A 27,227-nucleotide genomic window follows, 5' to 3' on the forward strand; every position below is an offset into this window, starting at 1 on the left:
TCTGCTGTACTTGTTAGAGAAACACCCTGGATGTCACCTCAAACTCAGTGACACAACCCCTTCCCGCTTCCCCTTTCTGTTTGTGTGTGTTGGGAATTGCAGATGGTGCCTGGGGTTTCCAGTGGCTCTGTGTGATCAGGCCCTAGAATCCAGTTACAGACACAGAATTATTTGATACATGGTGAAAACCGATTGGCAAATGTTGTGCATAAAATACTCAGCCCCTTGAATCAAGACAAGTGAGAGAGAGAGAGAGAGAGGTACCTCCAGGGAAAAACAGAATCTTCTTGGGCAGAGAGCTCTTTAGGTTTGCTTTAGAGAAGTTTGTTTGGTCTAATCTTTTTTCCTGCCTGTGCCCACCCCATATCAGTGAATAATGAATATCCCCAGGTCACTTATTCATGAATATCTCCCCTGGAGATGAACAGTGATAATCTCACCAGCCTGTCCAATTGGTGAGTTTGTTTCGATGAGTCACGCTCAGAGAGGAGTAAAAGTATTTGCTAATGGCTCATGTTCTTTCCATGCATTGTCTGCAATTCCATAGCAACCCAGACTTGCTGTGAAGCACACAAGAAAGCCAGGCTGGGTTGCTGTAGCCTGTGTGCCCTGAGCCAAGGTTCTACAGTGTCTCTCTCCAGGTCCCCAAGCACGGATTCCCTGGCTGTCCCAGGGACAATGCGGCATTAACACAACGGGGGATCAGTCTCTGCGCAAAAAGTTCCAATATGAGGAAGAAGAGGCTCACAACTGGTATGTAAAGCTCTTCCAACAGGGCAAAGGGGCAGTAACCACTTAGGGCTGTGTCTCGGGCTATGGGGATGATGACTCCAAGGGGGGAGATTTAAATTATATCCTTGAAATTCATACAGCAAAATTCTTCAGTCCTGAGAATGAAAGACCATGAACACTTCCTTTATATGCATCCCAAAGAAGGGAAGCTATTTCTCAAGTGGGTGAGACTTGGAGCATATCTGTTTCACCTGGGAACGTTTCCTGTGTTGCCTGTTCTCATGATTTTATCATGAGTCGCACAATATCTAGTGTGTTTAGCCCCAGCTTCTGGAGTCATGGAATTACATGGGAATCAGCTTTCTTTATAAAAAGAGCAAGTTTTTTGTCTTCATGATTTCAGTGTAAAATGTGATTTCAGCTGGAAAATGTGAACTGAGTGCACCATAAAGGCTCAAAAAACAGAAAACAAATACCCCCAATATATAATTTTTCAAAAAAAATCTCATATTTAAAATAATCTCATGATTTTTTGAGATCTGATTCATGATTTTTAAATGCTTGGGGTTGACAATACATTTGACATTTCCTTAGAGTTTGTTTTATTTCCTCGGATCAGGTTATTTTATTTCAAAAAACCCAGGAAATTAGTAGAGTCCCATCACTTATTTAATTTTTCAGAGTAATCTCTAAATTATGTGTGCAGTCAAACTGACCTCAACAAGCATAAACGGAAATGTGTTGGATGAATAACAAGCAGTGTTTTATATCTGTGTTTCAGAGCCTCCAGATATAACAGAAGATGCATTTGTAAGTAAACTTTAAAAGGACCGATAATTTTTTTTTGTTTTGGGACTACAGAGAAAATAGCAGGTCATGGAAAACTGCTCTATGGTTTCTTATTTCTTCCATTGTAGTAGCTGAGCATTGACATGTTTTTCCCAGCAGGAATACTGCTACTTCTGACAATGTTTCTTTAAAAGAATGGTTCTCATTGTTTCATTTGATTAAGAAAAAAATGCTGCAGTGTTAGAAAAAGTGAAACAGAAATTTAAAGGGAATAAGCTTGCAAAGAAAAGCACAATGGTAGAGGAAGGAAGGAAGAAAATAGTTAATTGGAAGGTCCAATCTGATATGTTCTACAGATGCATTTTTCTTACCATTTTGAGAGCTGATTTATCTGTTCTCTGCTTATTGCTTCATACCAAATGACACTCCTTTCCCTATTTGAATGCCTATGCAGTATGCATGTTTTTTTAAACATATTTAGTTCTATCCCTGATGGAGACCTCTAGGTGCTACTCTAATATAAATAATGTATATTGAAATCCAGGTTAATTTCATTTAGGAATAAACAAAAATATATATCATAACATATTAATAACCTAGCTAAACCAAAAGTTTACATTGGGTTAGGCTCTGATTCTACAATCTGCTCCATGTGGGCAGTGGACTTCAGTGGAACTCAAGTAGGTGCATGGATCTAATATACAGAATTCAACGCAGGATTGGGGTTTCTATAATCACTTTAAGGCTTTGACATTTAAAGTGAGCTCTGGACTTTTGTCTGTGAGCACTTTTCATTTCAGTAGAAGCTGCATTTGATGTACTGTTCTATTGTCTTACCAAGTCTATCTGTGTTCAGATCCTCCTTGGGTATCTTATAACATCACTCTGTATCTGTGCTAGAACACTCACGGCAGCGATATGGAGAAAGCTAGTATATAGAATAGATACAGTGTCATGGGATACGTTTCCCTAGAAAATGTAAACAGCATTTTTACAGGATACCACTGACAAAATGATCATCCCTCACTGCTTTAAGACTGACAGTAATAGGACCCTTAATACCTGCATACTGTATGCAGGCAAAATTCCCAGTTACTTCAATAAGTTTTGCCTGCATAAGCACTGGAAGTTCAAGCCATTTGTAGTTGATCCAGACTGCCTGTTGGAATAATGAGAATGCTTTTAATAATTATAACTTGGATTGTACACCACAGAGCACATCAGGGAAAGAATTAAAAGAAAATGCCACAAACATCTAAAAAAAATTTTTGTGTATAAAATTATATGGACTCTAATAGGCAAATGAGTGTGTAAACATTATTTTGAAATGAGAATAAGACTGGTTGCTGAAATAAAAGTCCTATAGGAGAGTTTTATTGTTTTTTAATATTCTTTAAAAAACTTGCAGATAGGTGCAATAAGTAGCAAAGCTTGCGTTAACAGCGTAGTAAAAGTTTTATGGATTAATGACGCCCTTTGTTTATATTTCTTGCTGCTATATAAGACTTTAAAGAACATATTCCTGGCAAATAAAAAACACGTGTACCTGTATATTTTCATAGGACTTCTAATTCAGTGCGTAATAAATATTTTGTTTCAAATAATTCACGTAGAGGAGAGAAGTATTTACACTACATGTTATTGTATCTAATCATCATCAGACTAGTCTTTACCCATTTCAGATCTAATCATGTATTACTTACGCACAGCAAATGTGAAATATAGATACTTTTTATACATGCACAACCCGTTTCTAACAAAACTTTTCATATAAATTGGGCTCAATCCAATGTCCATTGAAGTAAATGGGAGTCTTTCACTAATTTAATTGGGCACTAGATCAGGCCCTTATGCCTTGATTCAGGAGAGATCTTGAGCATATGTTTATTTAAAGCATGTGCTTCTTATTGTTTTCAAGTTAAGCACATGCTTAAGTGCTTTGCTGAACTGGGGCCTAAGACCCTGGTTCAAAGCTTATTGAAATCAATGGGAGTCTTTCCACTGACTTCAGTGTGCTTTGGACCAGACCCTTCGATCCAAATTCTCCTGTTTAATGCTTAGTCCAAATATATTTGCCCTTCCCCTTCCATGCCTCTCCCAGTTCCTGAGTGCAGGTACACAGGAAGCCACTGTGTAGCTGAGCTTAATACAGTAGTGCTAGGAATGTTCATGCCCTACATGCCCCATCAAATACTGTCCCCCATGTGTGTAGTTGCACTTAATCACCATGGAGGAAGAGTCAGGATTTGCCTTCTTAAAAACTTTAACAGTGCCAATAGATAGATTTAGACTACAGACAGTTTTTATGCACAGAAATAATAAAGTGTTTGAGAAACTGTATGCAGTGTTGTTAAAGCTGTGTCAAACCCAGGATATTAGAGACACAAGGTGGATGAGGTAATATCTTTTATTGGACTGACTTCTTTTGGTGAGAGAGACACACTTTTTTAGTGTCTAGCAAAGTTATGAATTTAAGCTCCCAGGCTTGTCTTTTGAAAGTATTGTGCAGGTTTCCTTTGAGGATGAGGACTAATAATAGATCAGCTATAGAGTGATCATTTTGTGAAAAGTAAAGGAGTACTTGTGGCACCTTAGAGACTAACAAATGTATTTGAGCATAAGCTTTTGTGAGCTACAGCTCACTTCATTGGATGCATTCAGTGGAAAATACAGCGGGGAGATTTATATACATAGAGAACACGAAACAATGGGTGTTACCATACACACTGTAACGAGAGAGATCACTTAAGATGAGCTAATACCAGCAGGAGAGCCGGGGGGGGGGGGGAACTTTTGTAGTGATAATCAAGGTGGGCCATTTCCGGCAGTTGACAAGAACATCTGAGGAACAGTGGGGAGTGGATGGGGGGAATAAATATGGGGAAATAGTTTTGCTTTGTGTAATGACCTATCCACTCCCAGTCTCTATTCAAGCCTAAATTAATTGTATCCAGTTTGCAAATTAATTCCAATTCAGCAGTCTCTCATTGGAGTCTGTTTCTGAAATTTTTTTGTTGAAGAATTGCAACTTTTAGGTCTGTAATCGAGTGACCAAAGAGATTGAAGTGTTCTCCAACTGGTTTTTGAATGTTATAATTCTTGATGTCTGATTTGCGTCCATTTATTCTTTTACGTAGAGACTGTCCAGTTTGACCAATGTACATGTCAGAGGGGCATTGCTGGCACATGATGGCATATATCACATTGGTAGATGTGCAGGTGAACGAGCCTATGATAGTGTGGCTGATGTGATTAGGCCAGTTGGCAACGGGCTTTGTTGCAAGGATAGGTTCCTGGGTTAGTGGTTCTGTTGTGTGGTGTGTGGTTGCTGGTGAGTATTTGCTTCAGGCTGGGAGGCTGTCTGTAAGCAAGGACTGGCCTGTCTCCCAAGATCTGTGAAAGTGATGGGTCGTCCTTCAGGATAGGTTGTAGATCCTTGATGATGCGTTGGAGAGGTTTTAGTTGGGGGCTGAAGTTGATGTCTAGTGGCGTTCTGTTATTTTCTTTGTTGGGCCTGTCCTGTAGTAGATAACTTCTGAGTACTCTTCTGGCTCTGTCAATCTGTTTCTTCGCTTCAGCAGGTGGGTATAGTAGTTGTAAGAATGCTTGCTAGAGATCTTGTAGGTGTTTGTCTCTGTCTGAGGGGTTGGAGCAAATGCGGTTGTATTGTAGAGCTTGGCTGTAGACAATGGATCGTGTGGTATGGTCAGGGTGAAAGCTGGAGGCATGTAGGTAGGAATAGCGGTCAGTAGGTTTCCGGTATAGGGTGGTGTTTATGTTGACCATCACTTGTTAGCACCATAGTGTCCAGGAAGTGGATCTCTTGTGTGGACCGGTCCAGGCTGAGGTTGATGGTGGGATGGAAATTGTGGAAATCATGGTAGAATTCCTCAAGGGCTTCTTTTCCATGGGTCCAGATGATGAAGATGTCATCAATGTAGCGCAAGTAGAGTAGGGGCATTAGGGGACGAGAGCTGAGGAAGCGTTGTTCTAAGTCAGCCATAAAAATGTTGGCATACTGTGGGGCCATGCGGGTACCCATAGCAGTGCCACTGATTTGAAGGTATACATTGTCCCCAAATGTGAAATAGTTGTGGGTGAGGACAAAGTCACAAAGTTCAGCCACCAGGTTTGCCGTGACATTATCGGGGATACTGTTCCTGACGGCTTGTAGTCCATCTTTGTGTGGAATGTTGGTGTAGAGGGCTTCTACATCCATAGTGGCCAGGATAGTGTTATCAGGAAGATCACTGATGGATTGTAGTTTCCTCAGGAAGTCAGTGGTGTCTTGAAGATAGCTGGAAGTGCTGGTAGCGTAGGGCCTGAGGAGGGAGTCTACATAGCCAGTCAATCCTGCTGTCAGGGTGCCAATGCCAATGTGTTCACCCACAGGTGATATGGTCTTTTTCATTTTCCTGTGTGAGTTCATTTGTGAGCACAGTGATTGTCTGGTTTCATCCACATAGTTGCTATTGGGGCATTTAGTGCACTGGATGAGGTACACTGCATGTTGTGATAGGCATGTGTAGGACCCAGGGATCTTGAGAGGTATGTTGGAGGCGTGTTGATCATTATAGCAGTGGAGTTATGTCTGCAGGTTTTGCATCTGTTGTTCTGGTAGGGTCTGGTGCTGCTTTGAGTTGGTGTCCTGGTCTGTGGGGAGCTTGCTTCTGATGATGAGCTTGGGGAGGTTGAGGGGTTGCTTGAAGGCCAGAAGAGGGTGTTCAGGAACAATTTCTTTCAGGATGGGGTACCCATTGACTATGGGTTGTAGTTTTTCAAGGATATACCCTGTATGAGTTCTAGTATGTGGTGTAGTTGACAAGTTGGGGTATTGTGGCAGGTTGTCTCGACGTATTTGATTGGCCCATTAATAATTGACATTAAAAACTAGACAGGATTCTCTATCATAAAGCTGACAGATTTTTAAAAAGACAACAGAGAATACATTCTATGCTGGCTTGTTCTTTCTCCCATTGATATGAGTGGGAGTTTTGCCATTGATTTCAGCAGTTAAGATGGGGAAAATTCCAGTTTGGGCCAGGCCCTAACTATGGCATACTACTGCTTGACATGGTGTGCCAAATTCTGATCTAGTTAGCACCCTCTTATTCACCTTTGGTGGCTACCCCATTGTGGGTATCAGTTTGGGGATGGAAAAATGCTCCACAGAGCAGCTACATTCCTCTTTCCCAGGTGCAGATAGGTGGGAGGGTGTGGAACAAGTCAGGAATATGTAGGTTACTTGCATATCAATTTTTTTCAGAAGTAAATTTGCAAATTTCCCACTTTTACTAGCTTTTAGGTTTACATGTGTTTTCTCTGTAAGTTCTTTGGCACACGGACTGTCTTTGTATGCTTTGTATGGTATTGAGCACATCAGTGGTGTACAATGAATATTAAATAACAATACAATGATACAGTGAAAAGTCTACTTTTGTGCAAAAGTTCTGATCTGCTTTAAGGCAAATCATAGTATAACAGACTATAATATATACAAATACACATCAACATAGATTACTGTAAACATTGTCTTGTGTTTTCATGTTCCCATAGGAAGATTATTTAGCGACAGATGATATGCTTGTGAACTACTTTAATGAATTCTTGAGTCTTCCAGTAAGTATGTTATATTAATTTCTTCCTAAACGCAGGAAAAAACTTTGTGATTAGTACTAAGGCAAACTGACTTGGAAACACATATTGTGTTTTTTAAATTAAAGTGTTCTGTTGGCTTTCCAATTCTTTTGAAGGGCTTCTATATTGGTAGCATCTAAATGTCTTAAGATGTTATTATCAGTAAAGCTTTGCCAATATCCATAAAATACAACATAGTATCTGGACTTCTTGGGATATAATTTCTCTTGCTTCAGGTCAATCTATGTATGTAACTTCCAGTTCATCAAAATATTATAGATTAGAAGTGAAGAAGATATATTGAGTGCTTATGTTAAAATACCTTTGAAAATCAGGCCACTTTTATTTAGGTGCCTAATTTAAGGCATTCAGGTTTGCAAATATTAGTCCTAATTCATCTCTCTGCCATTGAGACTATGGACCAAATTCAGCAGTGGCGCATCTCCACTGATTTAATTTAGAGGTGCACCGTCTCTCCCCCATATACCATTATTGATTCTGTCTGAAAGTATATTTCCCTGATTTCAGTGGGAATTTTGCCTGGGTGAAGATGGTAGAATTGGATTCTAAAATCAAGTTTTTGATTTTTAAATAAAATTTGTAAGCATGTAAAAGAATTGCCCATGGTGATGATACTGTCTTCTCACAGGAGCTCTCTCCCTATATACTGTATAGTACCTCTCACTGAAAGTTTCTTGGGAAACTCTCTCAACTATCAGAGGGGTAGCTGTGTTAGTCTGGATCTGTAAAAGTGGCAGAGTCCTGTGGAACCTTATAGACCAACAGACGTATTGGAGCATAAGCTTTCGTGGGTGAATACCAATTCGTCGGATGCATGTAGTGGAAATTTCCAGACGCAGGTATAAATATGCAAGCAAGAATCAGGCTTGGGATAACGAGGTTAGTTCAATCAGGGAGGATGAGGCCCTCTTCTAGCAGTTGAGATGTGAACACCAAGGGAGGAGAAACTGCTTTTGTAGCTGGCTAGCCAGTCACAGTCTTTGTTTAATACTGAGCTGATGGTGTCAAATTTGCAAATGAACTGAAGCTCAGCAGTTTCTCTTTGAAGTCTGGTCCTGAAGTTTTTTTGTTGCAGGATGGCTACCTTTAAATCTGCTCGTGTGTGTCCAGGGAGGCTGAAGTGTTCTCCTACAGGTTTTTGTATATTGTCATTCCTAATATCTGATTTGTGTCCATTTATCCTTGTGCGTAGGGACTGTCCAGTTTGGCCAATGTACATAGCAGAAGGGCATTGCTGGCACATGATGACTTATATTATATTGGTGGACGTCCAGGTGAATGAACCGGTGATGGTGTGGCTGATTTGGTTAGGTCCTGTGATGGTGTCACTGGTGTAGATATGTGGGCAGAGTTGGCATCAAGGTTTGTTGCATGGATTGGTTCCTGAGTTAGAGTTACTTTGGTGCGGTGTGTAGTTGCTGGTGAGAATATGCTTCAGGTTGGTGGGTTGTCTGTGGGTGAGGACTGGCCTGCCTCCCAAGGCCTGTGAAAGTGAGGGATGGTTGTCCAGGATGGGTTGTAGATCACTGATGTTGCGTTGGAGAGGTTTTAGCTGAGGACTGTATGTGATGGCCAGTGGAGTTCTGTTGGTTTCTTTCTTGGGCTTGTCTTGCAGCAGAAGGCTTCTGGGTACACCTCTGGCTCTGTTGATTTGTTTCCTTATTTCCTCATGTGGGTATCGTAGTTTTGAGAATGCTTGGTGAAGATCTTGTAGGTGTTGGTCTCTGTCTGAGGGGTTTGAGCAAATGCGGTTGGACCTCAGCGCTTGGCTGTAGACAATGGATTGTGTGGTGTGTCCGGGATGGAAGCTGGAGGCATGAAGGTAGGCATAGCAGTCGGTGGGTTTTCGGCATAGGGTGGTGTTAACGTGACTGTGACTTATTTGTACCGTGGTGTCTAGGAAGTGGACCTCCCGGGTAGATTGGTCCAGGTTGAGGTTGACGGTGGGTGGAAGCTATTGAAATCGTGGTACAATTCTTCCAGGGTTTCCTTCCCATGGGTCCAGATGATGAGGATGTCATCAATGTAGCATAGGTAGAGAAGGGGCATGAGTGGACGCGAGCTGAGGAAGCGTTGTTCCAGGTCAGCCATAAAAATGTTGGCATATTGTGGGGCCATGCGGGTGCCCATAGCCGTGCCACTGGTCTGGAGGTATATATTGTTCCCAAATTTGAAATAATTGTGCGTGAGGATAAAGTCACAGAGCTCAGCAACCAGTCGTGCTGTGGCATCATCAGGGATACTGTTCCTGACAGCTTGTATTCCATCTGTGTGTGGGATGTTTTTGTAGAGAGCCTCTACATCCATGGTGGCTAGGATGGTGTTTTCTGGAGGATCACCAATGCATTGTTGTTTTCTCAGGAAATCAGTGGTGTCACAGAGATAGCTGGGAGTGCTGGTGGCTTAGGGGCTGAGTAGAGAGTCCACATATCTGGACAGTCCTTCAGTGAGAGTGCCAATACCCGAGATGATGGGGCATCCAGGATTTCCGGGTTTGTGGATCTTGGGTAGTAGATAGAATAACCCTGGTTGGGGCTCTAAGGGTACGTTGATTTGTTCCTGTGTTAGTGTAGGGAGTGTCCTGAGTAGATGGTGCAGTTTCTTAGTGTATTCCTCAGTGGGATCTGAGGAAAGTGGCCTGTAGAATTTGGTATTGGAGAGTTGTCTGGCAGCCTCCTTTTGGTAGTCAGACCTGTTCATGATGACAACAGTACCTCCTTTATCAGCCTCTTTGATTATAATGTCAGGCTTGTTTCTGAGGCTTTGGGTGGCATTGCGTTCTGCACGACTTAGGTTATGAGGCAAGCAATGTTGTTTTTCCACAATTTCTGCCTGTGTATGTCGGCGGAAGCATTCTATGTATAGGTCCAGACTGTCATTTCGACCCTCAGGAGGAGTCCATGTGGAGTCCTTCTTCTTGTGCTGTTGGTGTGGTGTATCAGTGTGCTGTTCAGTGTTATCTTGAAAGTATTCTTTGAGTCGGAGATGGTGAAAGTAGGCTTCCAGCTCACCGCAGAGCTGTATCATGTTTGTGGGGGTGGTGGGCAGAAAGAGAGTCCCCGAGATAGGACAGACTCTTCTGCTGGGCTGAGTGTGTAGCTGGATAGATTGACGATATTGCTGGGTGAGTTAGGGTTACCATTGTTGTGGCCCCATGTAGGTAGGTGGCAGGCAGGATTTTAGACAGCTTACAGTCCTTTTTCCTTTGTAGAGAGGTGAAGTGTGTAATGTAGATCTCCTGTCTTATTTTATTAAAGTCCATTTATATGGAAGGTTGGTTATTTATGAGAGTCTCCAGGTTGGAGAGCTCTTTTTGTGATGGTCACATTAACACCACCCTATACCGAAAACCCACCGATCGCTATGCCTACCTTCATGCCTCCAGCTTCCATCCCGGTCACAATGCATTGACTACAGCCAAGCGCTGAGGTCCAACCGCATTTGCTCCAACCCCTCAGACAGAGACCAACATCTACAAGATCTTCACCAAGCATTCTCAAAACTATGATACCCACACGAGGAAATAAGGAAACAGATCAACAGAGCCAGAAGTGTACCGTGAAGCCTCCTGCTGCAAGACAAGCCCAAGAAAGAAACCAACAGAACTCCAGATGACTCTATGGCCATCACATACAGTCCTCAGCTAAAACCTCTCCAACGCATCATCAGTGATCTACAACCCATCCTGGACAACCATCCCTCACTTTCACAGGCCTTGGGAGGCAGGCCAGTCCTCGCCCACAGACAACCCACCAACCTGAAGCATATTCTCACCAGCAGCTATATACCGCACCAAAGTAACTCTAACTCAGGAACCAATCCATGCAACAAACCTTGATGCCAACTCTGCCCACATATCTACACCAGCGACACCATCACAGGCCTCACCAGATCAGCCACACCATCACCGGTTCATTCACCTGCGCATCCACCAATATAAGCCATCATGTGCCAGCAATGCCCTTCTGCTATGTACATTGGCCAAACTGGACAGTCCCTACGTAAAAGGATAAATGGACACAAATCAGATATTAGGAATGGCAATATACAAAAACACTTCAATCTCCCTGGACACACACGAGCAGATTTAAAGGTAGCCATCCTGCAGCAAAAAAACTTCAGGACCAGACTTCAAAGAGAAACTGCTGAGCTTCAGTTCATTTGCAAATTTGACACCATCAGCTCAGGATTAAACAAAGACTGTGACTGGCTAGCCAACTACAAAAGCAGTTTCTCCTCCCTTGGTGTTCACACCTCAACTGCTAGAAGAGGGCCTCATCCCCCCTGATTGAACTAACCTTGTTATCCCAAGCCTGATTCTTGCTTGCATATTTATACCTGCCTCTGGAAATTTCCACTACATGCATCCGACGAAGTGGGTATTCACCCACGAAAGCTTATGCTCCAACACGTCTGTTAGTCTATAAGGTGCCACAGGACTCTTTGCCACTCTCTCAACTAAACAATGAAGGCACTGTAAGAAGAACATGGGAGTTCTCTCTCCAGCTGCTTTACTATACATGAATCCAAACCTAAACCTGATGTTCTTTAAGCATAGGCCATCTATTGAGAAAGCTGGACTGTTCTGTGATGTAGCAATTTTTAATATTAAATGGGTCAGATTTTCCTCATCACAAGAATACCCCCTCCATCCCATGTTTGTTTGGAAATTGAGTTTCCATGTGAATTTCCTCCAGATCATTCCATCAAAAAGGATGCTGGGGATGGAGTCTGCTTCCCTAAAACCGTGGATGTCCTTGGACCTACCCTGCACAAATCTCAAGACACCTAGTTCAGGGCTGGGCTGTCTGTCAGAAGACCCTATGTTTCCACAGTTGTTAGAGAGCTTATTCCTTCACCCTCTCACTTCCTTGGTCCTTCTTGCATGAACAGAGAGCAACAATACCCGAAGTCCAAAGGTGCGAACAATTCGATGTTTATTGGGGTGAACTTCCAGCAAGCTTAAATCCAAGTTCCTTTTTCCTTATTTTCGAATCCCAACTTACTTCCTGTTTGCCCCTAATTTATATAGTAATGTTCTTAGCTATACCTTAACCAGTCATTCTACTGAAATTTACCTAACCAATCCTAACATATTGTAACATGATTAGCTAACCAATTATACCCCACCACCTTAATTAGTTTACACCCAGCAAAATTAATTATACAGCAGACAGAAACAATCACAGAACCAGACAAAGACCATGCAAATAAACAATAGCAAAGTGGGACAAAACAATACAGAAGTGAGGATTTCACAGCTACATCTATAAAGACACAAGGGTTTCTCAGCTGTGTCTATTGATAAGTGAGTTCTTACCAGACAGAAAACTATCAAACTAAATTTCCTTTTACATCTTTTAGGCTCTTTCCTTTCTCTGGAGGTGATAGATCGAATCACCTTCCTAACAGCCCCATATTGATTAGTTTGGAATGTGAGGATGTGACCGCTTGCTTCCCAGCTTATGGCTGCCTCTGCTGCTTAGCCAAAGGCATTGGCCTAAGAACAGGGCCTCAGACTGTCACAGTGAGAAAAGGCCCTTACACAGATTCTTTCTTTTATACCTCTATAACTAGCTAAATGATAAACATATACCTAAATTCTTAAAGTATAGGCCTTTACAGGCAGGCCTGAATATCTATATCCTAACAACAGTGCTTAGTCTACCATCTTGCCTCCATGGCAGCACAGACCCTGAGTCATGCTTCCATGGTCTGAGCACTTGCAGCAGTCCCTGAAATCTACGGAAGGCAATGCTGAATGAGCAAGCATTGTTTTACACAGGTAACCCCTATGGGTTTCTTGGGGAACAATGCCATAGAGTCTCTCTTCTACATTTATCCGAAGTATTTTAATGGAAGCTAATATTTATTTGACCTTTTTATTAATAGTGGTCTCATCACCTTTATTTTCTCTTTGATTTCTGCTGAAGGGGTTCTCTATTCAGGATTAAGTTCCTTTAATATCTGGAATAGCCTAAATATTTTATATTCCCAACTTCCCTCCTCTTCCAGAAGATTGACTCTGAGATAGTGCAACATTCCTGTTCAAAGCACTCCACTGAAAATTCTGTCTTTTTGACTTTGTTATGCTGTTATAGCTGTTGCCTAGAAACATAATTATCCAGGTCTGTTAGTATTTAGGCAACTAGTTAAACTGAAAAAATATCATGTGACTTGACGCAACAAATCAGAGGCAGCATATATTTACTTTGAGAGACTCTTTTGATTTAGAATATACCATCAGTGTATGGTAAAAATATGGCACTGGTGACTCTGTATAGCAGGAGAGCAATACTCTGTTGTAGTTTACAGTACATTCTTTAAACAATTAGGTTATCATACTACTATTCAGTACATTCTGACACCAAATGATGTATACTTTAATTAAGTTGTCAGAATTTTTTTTTTGAAACATAAAATTATACAGGATAACCAAACGACACTTTTATTTTGGTCTAAGGTGCAGTGAGTTGAGAAAGTTATAAAGTGATTACATGACATAAACACAGTTTACATCTATCCGAGTGACTAATTTAAGAACAATGGTCCTTTATAAAATACTTAAAACAGAAATATTGTAATAAGCATATTTCCATCTCCAGTTGGCCAGGAGCTACACCTTCTTTGTTGGATATGGACCTGGGCACCGTGAACTATACATTCGTCACCTCCAGGAATGTAGTTTACCAGAGCATGACAGTTAAGGACACAAGATAGATACATCTGCTTCAGTGTATACAGACCCATCTACTTAGTAACACAGCTGAATGGAAACACATTTCTCCTGCACGCTTCAAGCCACACTGGCTTCCCATTGCATTCCAAATTCCTTTTAAAGTCCCTTTCAAAGCATTCAGTGATTTGGGTTCTGGTTATCTAAGGAACTGTCCTTTATTTTTGTGACTTACCACTATATCTGCATTAATCAGGGACGCTGGAGCTGACAGTACCCAGCTTAAAACTCACAGGGAGTAGGCATTCTTGGTGGCATGCCCTTGGCTGTGGAACTCCCTTACAGCAGAAATCAGGATGATCATGGATTTTACCAATTTCAAATTTTAAGACCTACTTCTTTTCAAAAGCCTTTCCACTATAAAATCCCTAAAGAATGGACAATGTTACGTCTCTGGAGATAAAAACATTTCAACACTTCTCTGGTATTAAAAATAGATATATTTTCCTCTCTCTTGTGTGCACACAAACACACACATAGACACATTAATGGTGTAATATGGAGAGGAAGCTGAATATAGTCCTGCAGATTGTTACTTTGTTAAATGGCTTTATTGGCACCCAGGTACGATGGTGATGGCTGCAGAAGAAATACCTAAACACACAATCTAGCTAGTGATCTGGAATCTTTATGCAGGCAAAACTTCCATGGGAGTTTTGCCTGAGTAAAGAAGGACTCTAGGATTTAGCCTATTGAAATTATCCTGAAAATAAATTAAACAAAAGAAATAAAATAATGTTTAGGCTAATTGCACTTTCAGAAAATAGACACTATGGGCCTGATTGCCCTCTTACTTATACCAGTTTAAATCAGGAGAACAGTGGGTTTAAAACTGGTGTTACTAGAGCAAAATCAGACTGTGGATGGGTGGGAGAGAGCAAGTCAGATAGCTGAAAAAAGTTAAGAGTATTCCCCATCTTTAAGACAACTCTAAACCTCTTCGGAAACACCATATCATGGTCAGTAGATCCCCATAATTTCCAGGCTGCATTGAGGAAATTTGCATGTGACTTGGCACTACTACAACCTGTCTCCAATGGCTTTTTCACCACTGAGTCCTTGCACCCTAGGTTATGTTGCCAGAAACTGGCCTAACCCAGGACTAAATCTAAATGAAAGCCTTTGAGAAGTAATCTAGACCAGTGTTTCTCAAACTGGGTTCCATGGACCCCTAGGGGGTCCACGAAGGTACTCCAGGGGGTCCGTGGCCCCCGCTGATCAACCCCTTCCCCTCCCTCAACTCCTCTCCCTCCCTCCCAGTGCCTCCTGCATGCCAGGGAACAACTGTTCCCCCGCATTTAGGAGGCATTGGGAGGGAGAGGGAGGAGCGGGGATAGGGCGTGCTAAGGGAAGGGGGCAGAATCATGTCCAATGCTGGTGGCCCCGCTGATCAACTCCTCCCCATCCCTCCCTGAACTCTTCCCCCTCCCTCCCAGTATCTCCTGCACACAGGGGAACAGCTGTTCTCTGGCATGTAGGAGGGGGAGGGGTGGAGCGGGGGCAGGAAGAGTTGGGGTAAGGCCTTGGGGGAAGGGGTGTAGTGGGAACAGGGCCTGGGGCTGAGTGGAGAGGCTTGGGGGTCCGTGAAAATTTTTTAAACCAAAATGGGGGTCCTCGGCTTGCTAAAGAACCACTGATCTAGATCATCAAAAGAAGTCGTCCTTATTTCTCTCCTTACTGACACTAGATTGACTGATTGACAAAAAGCTCATTTCTTCTCCATTAATTAGATCTTTACCAATTGCCTGTGATTTGCTCCTTATTCAGCATTGGGAGTGCAATCCTGGCCCCACTGAAGTCAGTGGGAGTTTTGCCATTGACTTATCTTCACCTAGGATTTCACCCTGGATTCCTAAAGCTGCTTAATCGCTTGTACTGGTTTGGACTTTCATTGACATTTATGTAAAGTACACATCTTAAGGGAGTTTTGGCAAAGTAAAAAAGATATTGTATGATTTATTAGGACTTACTCTGTTCATTTTCTGCCTGTTCAGATTCTGATCCTAAGAGATGCTGAGCTCTTGTCACTCATTTTCTCTTGGCTTTAGGTTATGAGATTGTGGGTGGGGTTTGGTGTTACACATTAGGAACCTCAGCTGAAGTTAAATATTTTTGGCAGCTGTGAAAGCTGAGGCCATAGAAATGGATAAATCTGATGTTTTGGGCATATGGTGATGGATGCTGTTTTGGGAGGAATAAAGGACAGTACAACACAATCAGTACAATTAATTATAAGACATTACAACTCAGAACTGTGCATTCAGTTTGTTCTTCAGCCAAGAGCATATTCAGCTAGTCTGTTTGCATCTGATATCTGAGAGGTTTATTTGCTTTCGACTGTTTGCGTATGATCGTTTGTTTATTAAAATTTCTCATAAACAGCAATATGAAAACAGCTTTTTGTGTTTGTTTTTTTTTGGCTTAGTGACTTTTGTGAAACTGAGTTGATGTCCCAATTACTGGATGCTTAGGATACGGCTGACATATAACTTTCAGAAGCAGGAGGGGGTGTTTTGCCACCAGGCCAAACCAAGTTGATTTTTGCCTTTCAGATTTGATCATAATATTTTTGGGGGTCCTGGATTTACTGCATATTTTATCATAGATATAAAACTATTATCATCATCATAACAACAAGAAATGTTTATTGTATTTTTCTTAAGCAGTGATGTAAATGCTTCCTTCCCCATCAACGTTTTAACTGTTCTAAGGGTGTTTCTGTTTGAGGTGCTGATGATATTCTCTATCTGGTAGAGTTTTAACTTGTGTATATGTGTGCACATACTAAGCCTGGTGAGAGAAAACTACATCTTTGATGCTGTTTTGGTCTCATACACATTATTTGAAGTCTTACTTTTTTCATTTCATTAATGTATATGTCTTATAAATGATTTGTTGTCAAACATCCAAAATGACAATACAATTTATATTTAAAAAGTTCTCATTGGCATCTGTTTCACTACATTAATGTTGCCAGATGTTTTCTGTTCAGTTAATTAGAATGTACAATGAAAAATCCAGCCTACGAATCAAATACTAGAGATTGAGTAAAAGTAGATTTGAGTGATAAATTAATGTTGTCCTTGGTTAGTTTTTAATTTAAATACCATAGAACTAAAATAATCCGACGATGTCTACTCAAATAGTTCCAGATTATGGAATTTCTATGCCTCGTTTGCATTTTTCTGCAAGGGAGAACACATCAAACCTTGGGAAATTTTGATTTTTTTTCTCCCCCCTCGCCCTCTTTTTAAAAATAATAGGAAATGAAATAATAAAAAATATGTTCAGTCAGTATTAGCTTACACAATCACTCAAAAATCAGAAAATGCCAAAGTTAAGGTGAAATATATAAGAAATTTGCAGATATTAAGTTGGGGGGAGTTCTGGACACAGAGAGAGACAATACAAAACAACAAGAACAACAGAACCACTTTAAAATGCAGGCTTATAAATCTGGAGAAAAAGAATTGAAACCACAAAGAAACCTTCAAAATAACAATGTCAAAAGAGATTCAGGGGTGAACAGAACATTACATGTGCCTTTGTAGAGTGATATGGCTGTGAAATATGCCAATGCAATTCTGGACAGTATGGTCCTGACCCAATAAAGTCTATAAGCACATGCTTAACTTTAAGCATGTGAATGGTTCTACTGACATCATGGAGACTACTCACATGCTTGAAGTTAGGCATGTATTTAAGTGCTTTGCTGTATCAGGGCCTATACGTAGAAGCATTACATGATGTGAAAGGAATATAACGGACCATTTCTACGGTTCTGCTGTAGCCTAAGATATTGTGTTCAGATCTGGGCACCTCGTTACCAGAAAGACATTGACAATTTGGAAGGACTTCAACATGGTTACTTTGGATTTAAACTGGTGTAACAAAGAACAGAATCTGGCCTACAGTATGCATTCTCATAAAAAAGCAAGAAGCTCAATGAAATGAAAAATATGCCAAATGAAAGAAAATAATTGTATTTTCCAATATAGGTAAACACCAATTTTACAAACTCTGAGTGAAATCCTGACCCTATTGTATGAAGCCGAAGGGAGTTTTGCCAATGAATGGAATATGACCAGGATTTCACCTTCTAATTTTTATGAAATTCTTCTTAATTTAAAATGTTTGTTGTCCTCCAGTTTGATAGTGGGCTATTTGTATGTTCTGTTTTTAAAGAACCTCAATTTCACAATTTTTTTGGGCATTCTCCAAGATTTTTGACCAGATCTATCTGTAATTTTCCCCATCATTTCTGCTGAATGAAAAAATTGAAAGGTAGGATTAGTTTGGGTTTATAGGAAAAATGGGAGTGGAAAATCTGGTATCCACAACACTCAACAAACTAATGATGACCATACTCTGCTTTTGGGTATTGCTCAGACAGCCGCCATTGGAGCTGACAAAAGTTCACATGCATATCTAAAAGTGGGATTTGGCCCTGACTGAATTGGCAGTATATGGTAAATTTCTTGGATTTGACTTTTGGTAGGCTGTTGACCTACTATATCTAAATACGAGGCATAAGCCTTTACTATATATGCCAAACACTCAGAATGATCCACCCACCAAAATAGCAGAGCAAGAAGCTTCATTGGATATGGGATTCAATAATTTATGATATAAACAGGGAAGTAGGGACCTGATCCTGTAACTGAGCTGCTTGCAGAACTGTCATTGAAGACAATGGGAGTTATGTGTGTGAGCAAGCACTTCCTGTATTGGAGGCCTATATTTGCATGGGAAGAAGGTGAATTAATGTCTGAAATGAGTGACATCGTTTGTAATTAGATATAGTTGAGAGCTGTGGTAATAATTTATTGGAAAACCCTATAATGAGTAGGAAAAGTGGCAAGCATGCAGATTTACTATTGCAGTCCCTAGCAAAAGCCATGGAACGAAGAAGGCAAATGTCTAATGATGCTATCTTGCATTCTGTAGGGTGCTTCCCTACTGCAGAAACAGGAATTTTTATATGAAAGGTTTCTCTTATTACAACTTCTTTTGCAGACCTTTGCAGAGCCAGTTAAGTTTAACCCTGATTTTGACGTTTTTGAAGTAGTTAATGATACCCCACAATGTCTGGAAAACCAGCTGAAAAAAATTCTTCATGATCAGAAACCTCCCAGTCCCATTTATGATGTTACAAGGAAGGCAAAGAATGATGGGCAGCTTTCCAAAAAGAGCAGCATTTTTCCAGTCTTCAGCGTTGACCCAAATTACAGTATTATGGTAAGCTTGTTACGTCCAGTGACTTTATATTTAAATCCAATTATATTGATACTGACAGCAGTTACTGTTGTGTTTGGCTTGTTATCTTGGGAAAAATGTTAGTTTGTGTGTTAGGAAAACAGTATGATGGGCCAAATTATGTCTTGCAATGCATATAGGTCTTCCGTTCAAGTGAATTGAACTACACATGTGAATCCTGTAAAGTAGAATTTGTTTTGGTGGTCTGAATGCTCACTAATATTAAGACAAAAGTTAGACCATGTCTATACTAGGAGCACTTTATCAGTATAGGAATAACACAGTAGAATCACAGAATATCAGGGTTGGAAGGGACCTCAGGAGGTCATCTAGTCCAACCCCCTGCTCAAAGCAGGACCAATCCCCAACAGTACTTGTCAGTACTCTACTGACAAGGCATTCCTAGTACAGATGCAGCTATACTGCCAAAGAGGATAGAAAGAAAATAACATTCAGTATACTGGGAAACTTGGTTTATTCCCATTGTTGCTTATATTGTACTGGAGTAAATTATGTGACTCTAGTTTCTTTCATTCAAGGCTATTCTAATTAGGGCTGTCGATTAATCACAGTTAACTCAAGTGATTAACGCAAAAAAATTAACTGCAATTAAAAAAATTAATTGTGATTAATCACACTGTTAAACAACAGAATACCAATTGAAATGTATTAAATATTTGTGGATGTTTTTCTACATTTTCAAATATATTGATTTCTAATACAACACAGAATACAAAGTGTACAGTGCTCACTTATTTTTTATTACAAATATTTGCACTGTAAAAATGATAAAAGAAATAGTATTTTTCAATTCACCTCATACAAGTACTATAGTGCAATCTCTTTATCGTGAAAGTGCAACTTAGAAATGTAGATTTTTTTGTTACATAACTGCACTCAAAAAAAATACAATGTAAAACTTTAGAGCCTACAAATCCACTCAGTCCTACTTCTTGTTCAGCCAATTGATAAGACAAACAAGTTTGTTTACATTTACGGGAGACACCACTGACTGCTTCTTATTTACAGTGTCACCTGAAAGTGAGAACAGGCGTTCGCATGGCACTTTTGTATCCGGCCTTGCAAGGTATTTACGTGTCAGATATGCTAAACATTCATATGCCTCTTCATGCTTTGGCCACCATTTCAAAGGACATGCTTCCATGCTGATGAGGCTCGTTAAAAAAATAATGTGTTAATTAAATTTGTGATTGAATTGCTTGGGGGAGACCTGTATGTCTCTGGTTCTGTTTTACCCGCATTCTGCCATATATTTCATGTTATAGCAGTCTCGGATGATGACCTAGCACATGTCTATTTTAAGAACACTTTCACAGCACATTTGACAAAATGCAAAGTAGGTACCGATGTGAGATTTCTAAGGATAGCTACAGCACTCGACCCAAGGTTTAACAATCTGAAGTGCCTTCCAAAATCTTAGAGGGACGAGGTGTGGAGCATGCTTTCAGATGTCTTAATAGAGCAACACTCTGATGCGGAAACTACAGAACCCGAAACACCAAAAAAGAAAATCAACCTTCTGCTGGTGGCATCTGACTCAGATGATTAAAATGAACATGCGTCGGTCCACTTTGCTTTGGATCATTATCAAGCAGAACCCATCATGAACATGGACACATGTCTTGTGGAATGGTGGTTGAAGCATGAAGGAACATATGAATCTTTAGTGCATCTGGCACGTAAATATCTTGTGACGCCGGCTACAACAGTGCCATGCAAATGCCTGTTTTCACTTTCAGATTACATTGCAAAAAAGACATGGGCAGCATTTTGTCCAGCAAATTGTAACTAAACTTGTTTCTCTGAGCGATTGGCTGAAGTAGGACTGAGTGGACTTGTAGGTTCTAAAGTTCTTCATTGTTTTATTTTCAAATGCAGTTATTTTTTGTACATAATTCTACACTTGTAAGTTCAACTTTCATTATAAAGAGATTGCACTACAGTACTTGTATTAGGTGAATTGAAATATGCTATTTCTTTTGTTTTTTACAGTGCAAATATTTGTAATCAAAAATAAATATAAAGTGAGCACTGCACACTCTGCATTCTGTGTTGTAATTGAAATCAATATATTTGAAAATGTAGAAAAGATCCAAAACTATTTAAATAAATGGTATTCTATTATTGTTTAACAGTGCGATTAATCGCCATCAATTTTTTAAATTGCGCTATTAATTTTTTTTGATCGCTTGACAGCCCTAGTTCTAATGCCTTGTCAAAATTAGGAATGAGGCTGCTCTATCTTATGCCAGGGCTGGAGGCCAGTTACAGAATCAGAGAGCTCTAACTGGCTGCCTCTCTGTTTTGCTGAGCATAAACTTGGTGAAGCAGAGATTCTGGCTCACAACAGAATGAGAAAAATCTATGCAGTACTGCAATATTTGGTGGCAAACTAAACAGGAAAGAGACTAGGCTGAAGAGATGGGGCAGTAGCACTATATCAGCCTCCAGATAAGAAAACAAAATTAATGCACAATGTTGAGAGAGGTCAAAGAGGCAGCAAAATCTAACAAAAGTATAGTACTGATGGCCTTCAACTGCCCACGTATACACAAGTCCAATGGGACAAAGTTTGAGAAACAATTTCTTGTCATTGTAAGTGGCTGCTTCTTGGAACAGCAAGTTGTAGAGCACACGAGAAGTGAAGCTGTTCTTGACTTAGTCTTAAGTAACCCCCAGGAACAAATTCAAGAAGTGACGGTATCTGAGTCACTAAGTAATAGTCACCACAGTATAAGCAGGTTCAACATCCAAGGTCCAGATAAGGTACCAAAAAATGGTTATGAACCACTGTTCTAGGTCAAATTCAGCCTTGAAATAATCAAGTACGTTGATTTCAGTGGTGTTGCATAGAGGGTATATGTTCCTTCCTAAGATCAGCAGGATTTTGCTGTGTTTCTCTGAATATCCTGCCTCTTCTTCACCACCACTAATGCCTCTCACATAGGTTGGGACAGGGGGACAGTGGTGCACTGTTTCTAAGAATAATTGACCCTCCATGGGATTTTTCACATAATGGAAATATTGTGACCTTTATAAAGAAAAATATTCTTCAGGGCATTCCTGACACTTTTTTTTTTGTCATGTTGCACTTCTGTTCTGCCTTCTGGCATCCTGGTGGGTGATTTGTATGCCCCCTCAGCTTTTGTGTGGTACCTGTGACTGACAGGTATGAATTCAGAAGCTGCTGGGGCATACCAGCATGCGAAAAATCAGTACAGTAGCTACACAAAGTGGAAGAAATCAGCCACAGCTGTTGTATCCTGCCAACAGCGATAATACATCTTGTGTTCTCTTTCTCAGTCCTTGTCTCTCTCTGCCTGTTTGGACTTTTAAACAGGAAAAGGGTACATGTGTTGGTTTATTACAGATGTGGGGTATGTATGAATTGATCTGAGGTCAGTCAAGAATCAATGGGGGGTGAAATGTATGAAGGAAAGGCATATGCAGTAATGGGAAGAACTATTAACAAATAGAGAAGGAAACTGGTAGAGGTTCTGCATATCTTACTTCACATAGCAAAGCACTTAAATAAGACCTGAGCAGTCTATGAGACCATCCACATGCCTAAAATTAAACACATGCTTCAAAACTATGCTGGATTGGGTCCTGCAATGCCTAAAGCTGGCCCTAGTTACAAAATCTACTGTATTAAATTTAGAACTCTTTTTCTTAGAACGCTTTCCTTCAGACGATAAATATAATTTTGCATATTATCCACACACAGGAGAATTAAACATGTTACAAATAACTCAAATAAAACACCAGGATTTGATTCAACGGGTACCCTAAATGTTACAGATATTTTTCTTACATCCAGAGAGATTGGCCAAAATAAAGAGACAACCTTCTGTATTTCCCAAAACCTTATCAGTTACCAAAAAGAGGCATACACTGTAGGGATGAGAATAATTATTCTTCATCTCCACAAAGGACATGACCCACAGCCAACATAAGCCTTCCACGTTTTGATATATTTTCTTTTATTTAAAAGAAACCACCTACATTTCAAAGTAGTTTAGATATCTTAAGTCCTTTTTAGCCTTGGAGACTCAGGTTGGGGCAAGGCGAATCCTTATAGGTGGCACAGGGTCCTGCTACTCCTCTCCTCAGTCAGTCCCTTGTGCATGTTTTACTTCCCTTCTGGGGAGTGAGTGCAGCCTCCCTACTGGGAAGGTCTGGTGTCTTGCTGCAAACAGCCTACTGGCAGCTTCCCTGCTCCTCTCACTCCCTCGCTCTCCCCCTCCTACCACCCAGGGGAGGGTTTAAAAAGGTCCCAAGTAGTTGGAGTCAGCTGAACCTAATTGGTTCCCTAGCAACCCCTTTTCCAGCTGAACCTTATGCCCCCTGGTTCTCTCTCCTCATTGGATAGGGAGGGGCCTTTTAATCCCCTGGGACTAATTACTATCCTCCTTTTGTAGCTGTTTGTCCTGGGTTTACCACATAACCCCCCTCCCCTCCCCCCCCACTCAACACTACGGGGTTGGGCTACTTGGGTCGGCAAACAGTGCACTCTCAACAGGCCATCCGCATGCCATGTTGGATTCCAGACCTATGTTGTATTCTGAAGTGGAAGGGTTGAAGCGACAGGAACCATCTCGTGACTCTGGCATTTTTGTTTTTATTTTGGTGCATCCACTGCAGAGGGGCATGGTCTGTGACAAGGGTAAACCTCCGTCCCAGTAGATAGTAGCGGAGGCTTTCTACAGCCCATTTTACCGCCAGGCATTCTTTTTCGACAACGGCGTATTTCCGTTCCCTAGGCAGGAGCTTCCTACTGAGGAAGAGGACGGAGTGTTCGTCGTCCCCAACCATTTGTGAAAGTACCGCCCCCAACCCTACATCAGAGCCATCGGTTTGTAGGATAAACTTTCCCCCAGTCTGGGGCCACGAGTATGGGGTCAGTGCAGAGGGCCGTCCGTAGATCTGAAAAAGCGTCTTCAGCCGGGTGGTCCATCTTACTATGTCTGGGCCCCGAGCTTTCGTTAGGTCCATTAATGGGCGTGCCCTGGTGGCAAAGTGGGGAATGAGCTAGTGATGATGATGAACTAGTCCCAGGAATGCCCACTAGTCCCAGGAATGTCTATAGTACCCCACTAGTTCCAGGAATGCCCTGACCTCTTTCTTTCGGCATGGTCGGGGCCACTTCTGTATAGCTTCTAACTTGTTGAGTTGGGGCCTCCCAATGCCCCTCCCCACTATATACCAGAGGTATTTGGCTTCAGCTAGCCTGAGCGAGCACTTGGAGGGGTTTGCCGTCAGCCCCGCCTTCCTCAGGGTATCCAGCACTGCCTCCACCTTCTCCTAGTGTGTCTCCCAGTCAGGGCTATATATGATAACGTTGTCGAGATAGGCTGCTGCGTACTTGCCATGTGGTCGCAACAGTTTGTCCACGAGCCTTTGGAAAGTAGCGGGCGCCTCATGCAACCCAAAGGGGAGGATGGTGTACTGATATAGTCCCTCTGGAGTTGCAAAGGCCATCTTCTCTTTGTCGGCCTGGGCCAGGGGGATCTGCCAATAGCCCTTGGTCAGGTCAAGGGTAGACATAAACCGTGCTTTTCCCAATCTGTCAATTAGCTCATCTATCTGGGGTATAGGGTACGCATCAAACTGGGACACCTCATTCAGCTTTCAGAAGTTGCTGCAGAACCTCATGCTGCCATCCGGCTTCGGCACTAAAACCACTGGACTTGACCATTGGCTATGAGATTCTTCAATGACTCCTAAGGCCAGCATTTTCCTGACCTCTGTCCTGATCTCCTCTCTTTTGGCCTCCGAGATCCGGTATGGCTTGACGTTCACCTTCACTCCAGGCTCTGTGAGGATGTGATGGTGAACCTCAGTTGTCCTGCCTGGCTTTTCTGAGAACACATCCTGGTTGCATTTAATCAGGCTGATCACTTCAGATCGTTGCTCCGGAGTCAACTCCGGGGATATTCCCACTTGGTCAGGCTGGTTGCTTTTAGGGGATGGTGCCCCTAGCACCACATGTGCTTCTCTATCCTGCCATGGTTTCAGCAGGTTTATATGGTAGATCTGCTCCAGCTTCCGGAGACCCGGCTGTCGGACCTTATAGTTGACTTCTCCTATGGCTTCTATTATCTCATATGGCCCCTGCCACCTGGCCAGGAGCTTGCTCTCTGCCGTGGGTATGAGCACCATTACCCGGTCTCCCACCTGGAACTTCCAGGTCGTTGCTTGGCGATTGTAGTATGCCCATTGGGCCTTCTCCAGGTGTTCGCGCACAATGGGGGCGACTTGGGTTATCCTGTCTTTCATTTGCAATACATGTTCAACGATGTTTCTCCTGGTGTTCGGCTGTTCTTCCCAGCCCTCTTTGGCCATGTCCAATATGCCCCTGGGGTGGCGACCGTATAACAGCTCGAATGGGGAGAATCCAGTGGAAGCTTGGGGAACCTCCCATACAGCAAGTAAGGCAGCAGGAGGTCCCAGTCTTTCCCGTCGCGACTAACCACTTTCCATAGCATGTTCTTCAATGTTCTATTGAAGCGTTTGACAAGACCATCAGTCTGGGGACAATAGACTGATGTCCTGAGGGTCAGTATATGGAGCATTGTACATAGGTCCTTCATTAACTTAGACACAAAGGGGGTCCCTTGGTCCGTCAGGATCTCATTAGGTATCCCTACTCTGGAAAAAATCTGGACTAATTCTTTGGCTATGGTCTTGGACATGGTGTTCCATAGGGGTACGGCCTCGGGATATCGGGTGGCATAATCTAGTACTATCAGAATGTGCTGATGACCCTGGGCTGACTTCTCCGGTGGCCCTACTAGATCCATAGCTATTCGCTCGAATGGGATTTCAATAATTGGTAAAGGTACCAAAGGGGCCCTTAGGTGTGGTCGGGGCCCATGTAACTGACATTCTGGATAGGAGGTACAATATCGCTGGACAGCCGCATAAATGCCGGGCCAAAAAAACCTCTGCAGAATCTGATCAAGGGTCTTATCTACCCCTAGATGGCCCCCCAAACAGATGGCTGTGGGCCAGATCCATCACGCGCCTCTGATGCTTCTGTGGGACCAAGAGTTGTTCTACGACTTGCTCTTGGACCTGGACTACTCTGTATAGCAGATCACCCTTAATCACATAATATGGCCCTGGGCCCTTGACTCTCCCCTCCATGACCCCATTTACCTTGACTACTTCTTTACAAATATTGCTGTATATTGGATCATTGGCCTGATCCTGACCAAAATTCCCAAGTGAGGTCCCCATTTGTCCAAACTCAGCGGGATCTACCTCTGTCTCCCCCTCGGGGAAAACCCCCAGGGAACAAGGTCCGGCTATTGTTTCGTTGATTTCGTGCCCCGCCCTGCTGTCCGTTGAGCCACCTCTTTCCCCTACAAGTGTAGATTTCTGGTACTGGGTCAAGATCCTCATTCCCCTCCTTTTATCTGCCCTCCGTTCCCTCTGAGTCGTCCGGGGCTTTCCCGGCGGGGAGAACAAATCCTGGCCAAATTCGTGGAAGGCTGGGGGCGTGTTACCTATCTGGGCCACCCCCTGGGTCCCGGGTTCATTATTTTCTTCCACCTTCTCCCCAGGGAGTAGGCTATCAAATCCCGGGAAGTCTCATCCGATAAGGACTGCGTAGGGGAGTTTTGGAACTACTCCCACCATCACCTTAGTGGGGTTTCCGAGAACTTCTATTTTTACGGGCATGGTCGGGTAGTAACCGACATCCCCACGCACACAGGATATTCCTGAGCGTTTGGCCCGGGATAGTTGGTCCTGCCCGACCAGCTTTCCCGAGACCAGCGTGATTGCACTTCCCGAGTCTACTAGCGCGGTGGTCTCTATACCATTCATCTTAATGGGTCTAGTGTATCTATGAGGGACCATTGCAACCCTTACTAGACTTATTAGATCACATGGTCCCCCTATATCTCCCAGTTCGCATTGCATGGACTCTTCTAGATTTGGGCATTGGCCAGCGATATGCCCCAATTCGCCACATGCATAACATCGGTACCCTGCTTGGGGCAGCCCCTGATTTTTCAGGCTACTGGGC

The 27,227-nt window shown here is 42.1% G+C and overlaps 1 protein-coding gene across 3 annotated transcripts in view; it reads left to right on the forward strand.

The window, feature by feature from the left end:
* Positions 1–559: 559 nt before the first annotated feature.
* Positions 560–27,227, forward strand: part of RGS22 (regulator of G protein signaling 22) — a 102,979-nt gene continuing 76,311 nt past the window's right edge. For all 3 annotated transcript variants that reach the window (XM_074944041.1, XM_074944043.1, XM_074944042.1), the window contains exons 1-4: positions 560–753; positions 1,514–1,542; positions 7,078–7,140; positions 18,932–19,153. In XM_074944041.1, coding sequence (XP_074800142.1) covers positions 729–753; positions 1,514–1,542; positions 7,078–7,140; positions 18,932–19,153 — 339 coding nt within the window. In that variant the 5' untranslated portion in view covers positions 560–728. The remainder of the gene's footprint in view (positions 754–1,513; positions 1,543–7,077; positions 7,141–18,931; positions 19,154–27,227) is intronic.

This window comes from Natator depressus, chromosome 2, assembly GCF_965152275.1.
Source record: "Natator depressus isolate rNatDep1 chromosome 2, rNatDep2.hap1, whole genome shotgun sequence".
In the NCBI taxonomy this organism is placed as follows: Eukaryota; Metazoa; Chordata; order Testudines; family Cheloniidae; genus Natator; species Natator depressus.